The following is a 12,608-nucleotide window of genomic DNA, read 5'->3' as shown; positions in this document are numbered from 1 at the left end:
CGGATCTCAAGAAAAACTAACGTAACTTTCTACGAAGAGTCGTTGACGCGTGAAAATGAAACGAAACGAAACGAAACGAAATGAAATATTGTAAAACGAATTGGTTTAAACGTATCGTAAACTAAATCATCAAAGCAAGCGAAAGTTCGGACAAGAATCAGACTTTTGTATATTTCTGTAGATACGATAAACGTGAATGTGATATTTAACGTATTTAATACGACTTCGATATACATAGTTAGGTGGATAGGTAATTATTAATTAGAATTTAAACGATAAGATCAAAATAAACAAAGAAACAAAAAGAAGGATAACGTTACACGTAGTGTGCGTTTGAAGGAATATACGCAAAGAAAGAAAAAGAAAAAGAAAAATAAAAAGAAAGAAAGAAAGAGAGAGAGAGAAGAAAGAATGATGAGGGAAAATAAATGAAAAATATATATGTATACATAAACTGCATCCGCTGCAATAAACGAAAGCGAATACAATTTCAACATCCTAGTCTATAAGTTTATCGGCTATCGATTATTTAACAATTACTGTACAGTATTAGATAAATTATTGTTAATTAACGGTAGAGAGACAATCTGTATAAAATGTGAAAGAAGGGGGAGGGGGAAGATGAGGAGGGGGTGGGGAAGGGGGAGGGGGGATAAAAGCATTGTATAAATTATACATACGTGTTATCTACCGCTTGTGTATTATATTCTCCAATTTAATAAATGGCCTATACATTATGATAATTGTACTATCGTATTCGCGTATCTCTGGCAGCATTAGCCTTTCTACCTCTGTTTGTATCGCATAAAGTTAACACGATCTATCATTAAGCATACGCGTCGTGTGCCTCCTGTATGCAATTATTTGTCGATCAACAAAATACAGCTTCTTAATCGTCTATCTTGTTGTATTAGTGTATATCTGTTGTTGTGTTCTCATAAAACAGCCGTGACCTCTTTTCTTTTTTTTTTTTTAAACCAATCACCAATTATATTCAAAATTATTACAGAAAAAAAGAAATATATTTCTTGTTTTTTGTTTTTCTTTTCTCAAATAATTTATTCATTCTCTCTCAGCTTTCACACTGAATTTTTTCTTTTAATCATAGTAATATATCTTATTTTTCTACTTTCGCAATCGTTGCATTTAATCTACTAAGATTTAAGGTAAGTATTATATATATATATATATATATATAGATAATAATAAAAGATTAAGATCTAGATCGAGAATATCCGTATCTTTTCTCCGTATCCTTTATTATCACATCATTCTTATAAATCCATCCTCAATAGAAATGAGGATACGTCATTCTTCTCATTCTTCCCGAGAGTATGCACTCGGATATCTCTTATATTGAGAACTCTCGGATATCGTGGCGCAATTAAATTAGAAATAATTTCAGCCAGGTCTCAGAACGATATAAAGTGAAAAGGAATAGCTCGTAAACAGAGAGTAGACATTTTTACGAGCGTTATTGATTTCGAATAACTAACGGTGATTAATGTTACGAGAGTTTCTACGACTCGTAAAGTTAGCATACGTATATATATATATATATATGTATATATATGTGTGTAGGTTGGGGTAGGTGGAAAGGGGGGCGGGGGAGGAGATTTGCCGATCCTTAGATTTTCTTTCTCTCTCTTTCTCCCCCTTTCTTTTTTTTCCTTCTCTAATTTTTCTTTTTTTTCTCTCCCTTATATTATAACTTTGATTTCCTTACGACGATCGCATTCGATGAAAAATCCCAAAGCATTGACATCGTGAATTTATTGTTGTGTTAAGCCGTTAATATTTGCACTAAAAAAAAAAAAGAAGGGCTTTAAATCAACGAGAAATATTCTAATTGGAATATGAAAAAAGTTGGCAAGAGGTTCGAGCTGCTCCTATGACGAAGGAGGGTGCCAGCAGAAAAGGGAGAACAAACCCGGGCAATTCAGTTTCCTGTCTCCTGTATTAAAGGATAAAATATAAATTGTCTTAACGAGAGTTACGCTAAGAAGAACGGTAAAAAGTTTTTGATTAAGGCATTTACAGGGGGATCTATATCGAAATACACGTTAGCAATGTTATTAACGCTATCTGACTATTTCTATTATTTTACTACTACGTCTTTTCTCATGCTTTTTTTTTTCTAATGATAATATAAAACGAGACTTTTAATTATAAACTAAATGAAACATACGTATATATATATAATCAGAGATAAAATGCAAACGTCACATTAAATACATCTGATCTTTCGTTCATTTGCTATTCTATACATATACATATATATATAATTGCTGTGTATAATAATAATTATATATTTTCAAGAATGTTATATTTTATAATAATACATAATCCTATTAGGAACTAAATATAATTTAATTATATCATATTTTAATATTATTCTAAAGATTGTTCACTTTCAATCATTGTGTATACATTGCTGCAAAATAATACTATATTAAGTCATTGTATTTTCTATATATATATATATATATGAATGAAATAGTTTACAGCAACATTTAACATTAAGGAAAATAGGCAGTTTGCAAATTATGCATTAACTAAACATTATTTTTAGTGCAATGGTAAAAAAACATTCATTTTTAATATTCTTTTTTCAAGCTAGAGCACTATACTATTATATCAAATATATTATCAAATTATATATATAATTTGTATTCAAAAACATAATTATCATCTTTCTATATGATGTTCGTTTTATTTTATCAAGACAATAATATTTTTACTGTTGTTAATTTACTTTTGTGTCTTAATACTTGCATACTAATATGAAAATTTAATATTACTAACAAAACAAAAATAAAACAATGATTATTAATTTATATTATATAAATACTGTAACATATTCCGCGCTTATATTTTTCATACAAACTCTATCTCTCTCTCTCTCTCTCGAATGCAATAAAATTAATAAATTATTTTTTCATAATTAACGTGTTCCGTGCCATGACATTTTTGCTTGACTTTTCATTCAAACCCTTTGATGTTTTGACGAATAAAATAAATATGTAAGCGTGTACCATTGATGATACACAAGAACTAATTGGAAAGTTTAATATGTACCATCGGTGGGACACATGGCACAAAATGATTCAAGCCAAAGAACAAAAAAAATAATTTCTTAAATATGCAACAATATAAAGATCCACCACTACATAATATTGCATTTTTGGATGTATACTTATCACAATATAAAATAATTAAAATATATTTTTTTGTCACTACTTATTTACAATATTTATAATAACTCCAGCACCACTAAAGCTTTTTTTTTACGTTCTTGCAAAATGATATAAGCTTGTTCGCAAAGATCTCTTTGTAAATACATACCATATATGTATATAAAATTTCATCTGTTTTTTTAACTTATCATATAAAATAAAAATTTACATAACCAAAAGATATTTCTTTTCTTTTTCAAACAAAAGAAAGCAAAAAGCGAAACTTTTTGTACAACTAATTTCCTATCCTTATACTAAATATATGTATTCGATAAGGATGTATAAAAAAGTAAATAGGCACTATTATTCTGAGATTTTACTTGACTTGGTGATACTTCTGTCACAGTTTGATCATCGTATTTATACCATCTAAAAAACCAAAATAATTAAAATCTCCAACATATCGAAGAACAAGAATACAATCATTTTTTAAAACTTACTTATTTTGAATATTATTTTTGCAAAACGCAGTATAATGACCACCTTCCATTGTTCCATAATGATTGGACATGGCATATAAATTATAAGTACAAAAGCGTGCATTGTTTATAGGTGCATCATGGTCCGTAATAAGATATGGTTTTAAATTAAATTCTTTTAATGGAAAATCAACCGTAGTATTTCTTTTCTCAAGCCATCCACCGCTTTCAGCGAAACGATTTAAGTGTATCACAATGATAGGTGCAAGTTTTATAAAGTCAAACTTTTTTGTTGCTTCGCGTGGTGCTTGACATTTAGGACATTTCCACCCAATTACTTTCTGTCCCGTTACAAATCTTTGTATGCAATCCTAGAAGTATGAAATCGAATTTAAAAAAAATATATTACATATATAAAAATAATAATCACCGAAACTTAATTAAAAAATATATAAGTATTGTTTTTGCTTTGTTATATTTTAATCTTACATCCAATGTACACCTATTTGTATGTGGTAATGACATAGTCAAGCTATTAAAAGTCTCATACGTTGTGCTATCTTTTTGACATGAACTACAAGTAATAGTCGACCTTAATTGTCCAAAAAATAATTCAGAAATAATTGATTCTTGAGAATCCATAGCTTTATCCCATTCCTTTTCAGCAGTAGTAATTTTATTATTAATTTGTATTTTTATTTTCTGTAAATGAAAGGTAGATTGACTTACAATTAGTATGCTTCAAAAAATATATATTTCCTAGGATATTTAAAGCATATTTTATTTACAATATTACCTTTTTAAGTTCGCTATGCATCCAATCTAAAAGGAATGTCAAAAATTCATGAGAATCTTGTTGTTCGTAACTATTAAATTGAACTTTGTATTGTCCAATAGCAGCCTATCGCAAAACAAAAAATTTCATTGTTAATATTATCATATTAATTCATTCTAAATTGACTATTGATTATTGTAAAATAAATATTTGTTGCAATTACTTATAAATTTAAATTATAATATTTATAATGGACAAATTGAAGAAAAAATACCTTAAGACAATGTGGAGATATTCTTTTATATTGTCCCGTCCAAAGTGCTTTTATTACTTCAGCAACATTTGTTACTACTTGAGTTTGTGAAATGTTCTCATTATTTCTATTTAAATCGTCAGCATATAAATTATCGATGAAATATGTTGATAACTTTGGTGTATTACTTAGGCACTGTATGATACTATTCATATAACAAGAATTACCTAAATTCTTTAGACCAGTTATACCTGGATGCTATTAAAAGAAAAAATAATAATATAAATATATATATATATATAGAACATTTTTAAATAGATCATAATAATGCACTAATTGAAATCAAGTGTTATACAAAATACTGTAATATATACTTGTCGTTTCAAACAATATACTTACTTTTTTAAAATAACTAACAATTTGTTGTGGATTGAATTTTGCATGCAAATAAACCATTATTGTAACATTTTCCCTTTATGCAAAACACTATACATTAGTGTGCTCAAATGTAAAGAATTTTTATTATTTAAAACACATGATAATAATTGTCAAATTCATTAATATCATTAAATTCAATTTTGAAAAAGTAAGAAATTATTAAGAACAACAGTACATATTTGAACACTGTCACGTGTATAACTGATAGTAACCGGCGTGAACTAACAGATTGGATTGAGAAACCCTACACGTGTTTATATATATATATATATATATATATATTTACATACATATTTGTAGATAGATCGATTCTTTATTATATATTCTTTTATATATATAAAAAACATTAAATACTTGCTCAAGTAACTTTTACTATATATTATGTATATATATTTATAAATACAATATAAAGATATATAGTGAAATATATAATAAAAACTGTTATTCTTCTCTACCATCATATAAACGTATTTACGTGAATAGAAAAGATATAAGGGGATAGAAAGCGTGCGTGTGAGAAAAGAAAAATGCTTCGACAGACTTCATTGTAATCAGATAATTGCTTAGGACGCTTAGAATTTAGTTATATTCAAAACGTGACTTCACTTGAATCCTTTTATCGTATAAACATCAAACGTCATAGCGTTTATATAACAGTTTTCAAAAAAACTATAGTAATACAATTTAAAAAAAAAAGAAAAAGAAATCACATACTTTACAATTGTTTATATTAAAAATGATATATTAAAATGTATTTGCATTGAAATTGTAAAGCAAGCTATATATAAATTGTATCAACAAGCATAAAAAAAAAGCTTTTACTTTTTTTCTAATGTTAATAATAAAGTACTTACTACATTCCCATGAATGGGAGTCAATTTTTCTTCAAGACTTCCCCAATTAAATCGTTGAATTCTATTAATCTCATTATTAAAACAACTATGTTGGTATTGTGAAGAAATTTGTGGTTTAGAAGATCTGTCTACTTCCGGTGCCTTATGATCTCTCATCTGCATCAAATATAGATGATACAAATTTGATATAAAAACTAAGAATAATGCACAAATATTAGATCATAATATATGTCATAAATATATGACTTACTTGCATTAAATTTGGACTAGAATGTGAACGTTCTAAACCACTACTAATAGAACTATCAGTTTTAAGAGGTTCCATATGAACATCTTTGTCATTTTGTTTAATAAATACATCTTTATGATCTTTTTCTATAGATCTTCTATTAACAATAAAGAAAATGTTTAATAAGATATTAGAATAATAATGATAATATATATAAGAAAAGATAGTTTATATATAAAATATTGATTACTCATGCAATCGTTTTCGACGTCCACTAATATCTTTCAAACGTTGTCGTACTTTATGAAGATCAAAATCAAGCTTGCTTTTCTCTTCTTGATCTTCATTAGAATATTGAATCGTACCTACTTCTTTATATTTGCTTAACTCTTTCTCATTTTTATTATGAGCTGTTTGCTACAACATACAAATTTACAATTTAAGAATATATGGTACTAAATACATAATTCTTCATTTATCCCTTTTGATACAGTTATGTTGTTCGCAATTATACTTCCTCTGTATAAATACTTGTATTGCAAGTATGGGTCAGTTACGACACGATTATAAATTTTAACGTGAAGTAGATTAAGATTGGAATATTACAATGTAACGTATTTTAAAATATTTAAATTTAAAAAATTATAAGTATTTATTGGTGACTATAGTCACAGATAGAATATAGTGAGTCTATAATATTTGATAAGTTTAATCATAGTATACAGCAAGTATCAAATGATGGGTGACTATAATCACGAATAGTATTGAAAGAGTTATTATGAAATTTATAAATAAAAATATATACATATGTTCTTACCAATATGTTAAGTTCAGAATTCATTGATTCCAAATCTGTATGTATCGTTGTATCTTCCTTAAAACTTTTATTTTGATTATACAGAGTAGTTTCTGTATCATAAATCTTTTGTTCTAATTTTTCCATTTTTCTACCAGATTCATTTAACTCTTTCATCAAACGTAATACTTCTTTTGAATTAGGATCAGATGTTTTCAATGAAGTAGGTTTATTACTTCTATCAATAATTGGTTTAGTTATTGTATTATGTTGTAATAATTTGGTAGGACTATTTTTTTCTCGATTTATGATTTCATCATATGGAGATTTATTATAAATGCTAGTAGTTTTTCCAGATGATGAATGGATAGACAAATTAATGTTATTATTGGACAATGTTGGAAATATTGAAGTGCTATTTATTTTAGTTTCAAAATTGTTAAGTAATTGTTTGTCGTCCAAAAGATTTTGCATATTGATCTTATCTTGTATAGTATTAGATTTAATTTGAGATTGTCTTTTAATAGTATTTTCGTCATCTTTATCCGTTAATATAGGATAACTATCTAACACTAAATCATCCATAATATCATTATCCACATCATCGGACTGAGAAATGGAAATCTTAGGATTCGTTGTACATGCAGGATACCTCGATAACCATTCGTTATAACCACCATCCAATATTACTATCCTTTTATATTTATTACTTGGATCCCAATTTAGTAGTGTCTCTTTAAATATATTTATAGGACTAGAAGATAATAATGACTCTTTCTTAGTTTTCCAATCAAGTAAAACTAGTGTATCCACATATCGTGATCCTCGATTACGAAAGAGTGTTTTGGATTCTGTATGTTTTGGAAGATTCTTTTCGTAATGACTTGCTGTTTTACTAAAACATAATACAAATACAGCTTTATATTATTCTTTTGAATATCACAATTTTATTTAATACATTTGCTAACATGCCAAGAAAAAAAGATTTCAATTACAATCTAGAACTTATTTGTCATGCTGACAATCACAAATATGATGCTGAACTTTTAATGAAAATCGATGCATCACAGATATATAATATGGTATAGTGAGCGTATTAATTTAAAATAATTTAAAACTCACCCTACAATAATTTCATTTTCTGGAATGTTTATACATTTAGGTGTATCTATTTGTGACATTTCATAATCGGTTCGTAGTCTAACATCAATTATTAAAAATCTTAAATCTTCTTTTAGCATTATTTTATGTAACTGATTACAAGATATAAATTCTTCTGTTTCTGTATTCAACGGATCATCTGTTGGTGTTTCTGGAAACTCCAATGGTATGTCATTAGAAGGAACAATATTTAAATCCATTTGATTTATGGTATCCTCTCTATTCAGAAATGCTTTTTTTAATTTTTGACTATGCTCCGCTTTTAATTGCTCCGTTAAGCTTTTTATTATTTGTTCAACATTTTTTATCTATAATAAAGATAGTAATATATTTAGATTAACCGTTTTTATTTTCCTCAACTATATATTTGAAAAATATATTACTTTAAAATAAATCAAATAAAAATAAATATATGTCATCGCGAACCTGATCAGCATTGTTCTTCCGTGCATCAAACTTCACATCCTTACTTTTTACCCACTTCATACCATTTAACCATCTTGTTAAAAATATAAATGCTGTAGCTTTATCTCCTTCATCTAAACTATCTTGAGCTTTCTTATACATCTGCGGAAGCCTTGTATATATATCGGAAAGGCTCTTCCCTGCATAGTTAACGTATGCTTTTTCTTTTAATTGTTCAAAACTGTTATATTGTGAATTTAATGCCTTAGACATGATTGACGTTTCTTTTTCTGTAATATACATATACATATATAATATACGGATTTGTAAATGTACTGATTGATTGATTTTATAACCAACAAAATTAGGAGTAATCAAGATAGATTGTTAAAAATAAATTATAACCTATAATCTAAATGATATTCATTGAAATATTATGTTGTTAGTAAACTAATAATTAATGTTATTAATAATTATTAATTATATTGACAGAGTATACTACTTACGTCAAAGACAAAAATTACACGTTGTAAATTATAACTTAATAGAGTAGCACGCATATGAATGCATGTAACGTGTTTCTCACTTACATCTACATATATTATAAAACATTTATGCTAATAACATTAAACTATTTTATATTATAATTCACTTTACACCAGTTTTCAAAATAGTAATGCACGAATAATACTATTGTTAGAACTGTCACATTGTACGTACTTAAATACACGAACCATATTGCATGTATAGAGTGGACAAAAATTTCTAATACATACAGATACCGCGAATCTGTTTTACCGAAGGAGAAATAATAACAGAGATACTGACAAAAGAATACAAAAAGTATTCAATGGATATTTTCATTAATTAAACATTTTGATAGGAAACATATAAAAAAAATTTAAGACAATCTACAAAAATATATAAAAATTAATTATAATAGAATTTTAAGTAATTCAATTTATTAATTTTTAGTGTATAAACATGTGTGTGTGCCTTCAGAAATGCATTTATAAATATATTTTAAAAAGTAGTAATACAAGGTGTTCAAATAGAAATAAATCTCGGAGGTTTGTTGATAAATCCAACGATGATCACCTGTAACAAGAAGAAAACTATATTAATCATTCAATCAAGTGATACAATAGCCTAACATATGAATCGTCCAATTCGCAGATGCACTTTTCAATTAAATTCATTATTTATTTTTATCAAATCTCTATTTACCGTTGCAATGAAATTAAATTTAAACGCGTGATTTTACATTTACATAAAATAAATAAAAATATATAAAGAAATAGGAAAAGTAAAAATACTACGTTACTAAAAAAAATAATATCTATTAATTATTATGAAAGTCTTTTAAAATGCATTATATAGAAAAGAAAAATTGCAAATTTAATAAAATACGATCACAATAAAAAATTTTAAAGACGAAACAAGAAAAGAGAAATTACTGTAATATTTACCGAACGTTATTTAAGCTTTAAAATTGAATAATACAAAAATTGTAATATTTCTGACTCTAACTAAACACATATGCATCTTTTAGACGATAGAGACACAAATTTGGTGTCCCAAGGAGATGGAATGGTCCATCATCTCCAATTACAACTACAAATTAATGACGAGCAAGAATGTAACATAATAAAATATAAAATATGACTAGAGAGCTATTCTCGAAAAGTTCTAACTATTTGTTGAACCTTTGAAAATAACTGAATAGTCTATGTAGTTGCCCTCTTCAGCCACATTTAAGTGGGGGCCTCTTCGGCATTTAGCCTCTTCTTTCTTCTTCCCTGAAAACTGCATTGGACATTTTCAACGTGCAAGAAAGATAAGATATCTCATATCTTTTTTTGCAAATTAACTTTTATTTCGTTTATGATTCTAATATGGAATTATGAAAAAATTAATTTATATTTAATGTTAATTATATTCAAGCTCGTATAACCATGGATGAACTTAGAGTTCATTGCATAATATTACACGAGCACATTTAATCTAACGTCCAAGCAGATAATTTCCCTCGATGACCTAATAACACGTCGCACTTTTAATATCAAATAACAAAATTCAATTGAAATTAAATAATGCAACAAATGTAATGCATTTTCTTGCAATATTTTCATTTCATTCATTTGTTATATTGAACTATATCAAATATTTTTCATTATAAAAGAAAATCGCTATTGTGCGAAGTGCTAATCTCATAATACTTAAAACTAAGTATCAAATTCATCAAAGGCTTTGCCAATTTGATTCGACTCTATCTCGTTCGAGATAGAATCGAAAAAGAAATGAATCTTCCAAGTGGTTGCAAATGCCTCTATAAATTATGATACATACTCAAGATTACAGAAGAGTCACAAAATAAATTTACAAAACAAGCATAATAGAATGAGATGATAAAATTTTGCAACAATTCTGTATAAACCAGGAGGCGAAATTTCCACTCCGGAGTGAAAGTAAGCCTAGTGCCTTTCCTGGGACCTACCTACTTAAAATTAAAATTTTCACATTCGCTCAAACAAGTATGCTACCTGCCTGCCGATTACCCGTATTTAAAAAGAGCAAATACACATACGTACCCACCCACCCACTCCACGATTCTCTCACATACCACCAGGGTGCAAAAGCCTAAACTAGAGAGCATGCCCCGGGGCACCTCCGACACCCTAGTTCAAACGCGTTTTTTCTAAACTTATGGGAGTACGTACCAATGCTGTAATCGTCTGCCAAGGCTAGTGATTATTGCATAAAAAACTGCAACAAAAATACAAGTATACACTAGTATATATGCATACTAGTAATATACGAGTATATCAAAGTTTCCACAAATAAATGCGGTAACTCTACTATGCAAAACGATTGTTAAAAAAAAAAAAGTTCGTATCGTACACGTGACTCTACAAGTTATTTTTATTCAATAACTTAAAAAAATAATTAGCGCGGTATTACGTGTCGCGAAACGATGTACAATGCACACACCTAAACGCACACACAGGTGCAACGTACAACGTGCAATCACTAGCACAATGACAGCCGCCAATAGGGGGAAAAACTTAAAACTAAACCTATACTAACCGTTTCTCACCCATACGAGTAGCACCTGGGCACACGCATAGATGAGAACGCAGAAAGTATAGGGGGGAGAAACGGGAGATTAGTATATTAGAAGCTGAAAATCCTGATCTAAAAAATATGATTAATAACACATATATACATAAGACATAAATACATTTTTATAGAAATTTATCTAAGCGGCTAAGGACTCTACAATTTATTTGATAAATATTAACTTTTAATATCTTTCAATATCTTTTAATATATTTTAATATATTTAAAAACCTCGGACGACTCCTTTCATTAAGTTGGCTGTTCTAATAAAAGAACTGGGCTTTGAGCCACCACTTAACTGCTAGAATCTATCCGTCGCGAATGAGTTTGTCTTCTTGCTCATTTATTTATAATATCGAAGTATCGATATATTACAATTAATCGCGATTAGCTAAACTAAGTACGAAGCAATGCATGTAAGACATTTATTACATGCTTTTCTGGACAAAAACGAGTAAATAAATGCTCGATTTCACCACTACTAACCACGAACAAAACACGTAATAAAAAGAAAGTGCATTTATTAATTGCATTATTAATTAAATGAATTTAACCGGTGAGACAAGAAAACCTATCCTGAACTAATATAAAATATACAATACAATATACAATATAATATACAATTTTCATGAGTAACTCCTAGAAAGGAATTACTCATGTGCTCGTCACTAATTTATTTAAATAATTACAACCAGTAACTCGTGCCGATTAGGACCTTTCATCCTCGACATGATTGAGCACCGGAGGGACTTTAAATTTTAACTCACGGCATAAGAAGTTCTACGATGGCTCCAAAACACTCCTACTTCGCAGCAAGTATTGTAGAATGCGAGTATCGAAGATCCATCGAAGATCCACCAAAGATCCATCGAAGATCCATCGAAGATCCATCGAAGATCCATCGAAGATCCATCGAAGATCC

The 12,608-nt window shown here is 28.1% G+C and overlaps 1 protein-coding gene across 1 annotated transcript; it reads right to left on the bottom strand.

Moving 5' to 3' along the window:
* Positions 1–2,967: 2,967 nt before the first annotated feature.
* Positions 2,968–9,349, bottom strand: LOC122518733 (ubiquitin carboxyl-terminal hydrolase 8-like). Its single transcript, XM_043637792.1, has 12 exons — positions 9,073–9,349; positions 8,588–8,856; positions 8,123–8,469; positions 7,022–7,895; positions 6,455–6,621; positions 6,226–6,361; positions 5,976–6,131; positions 4,705–4,941; positions 4,452–4,556; positions 4,145–4,357; positions 3,677–4,026; positions 2,968–3,605 (listed from the first exon to the last, which is right to left on the bottom strand). The coding sequence occupies exons 2-12, from the start codon at positions 8,837–8,839 to the stop codon at positions 3,491–3,493; spliced, it is 2,952 nt and encodes a 983-aa protein (XP_043493727.1). The 5' UTR covers positions 8,840–8,856; positions 9,073–9,349; the 3' UTR covers positions 2,968–3,490.
* Positions 9,350–12,608: the final 3,259 nt, after the last annotated feature.

Source organism: Polistes fuscatus, unplaced genomic scaffold (assembly GCF_010416935.1).
Source record: "Polistes fuscatus isolate 324 unplaced genomic scaffold, CU_Pfus_HIC Scaffold26, whole genome shotgun sequence".
Taxonomy (NCBI): domain Eukaryota; kingdom Metazoa; phylum Arthropoda; class Insecta; order Hymenoptera; family Vespidae; genus Polistes; species Polistes fuscatus.
The sequence above is the reverse complement of the archived record's forward strand: the minus strand, read 5'-3'. Positions and strand labels throughout refer to the sequence as shown.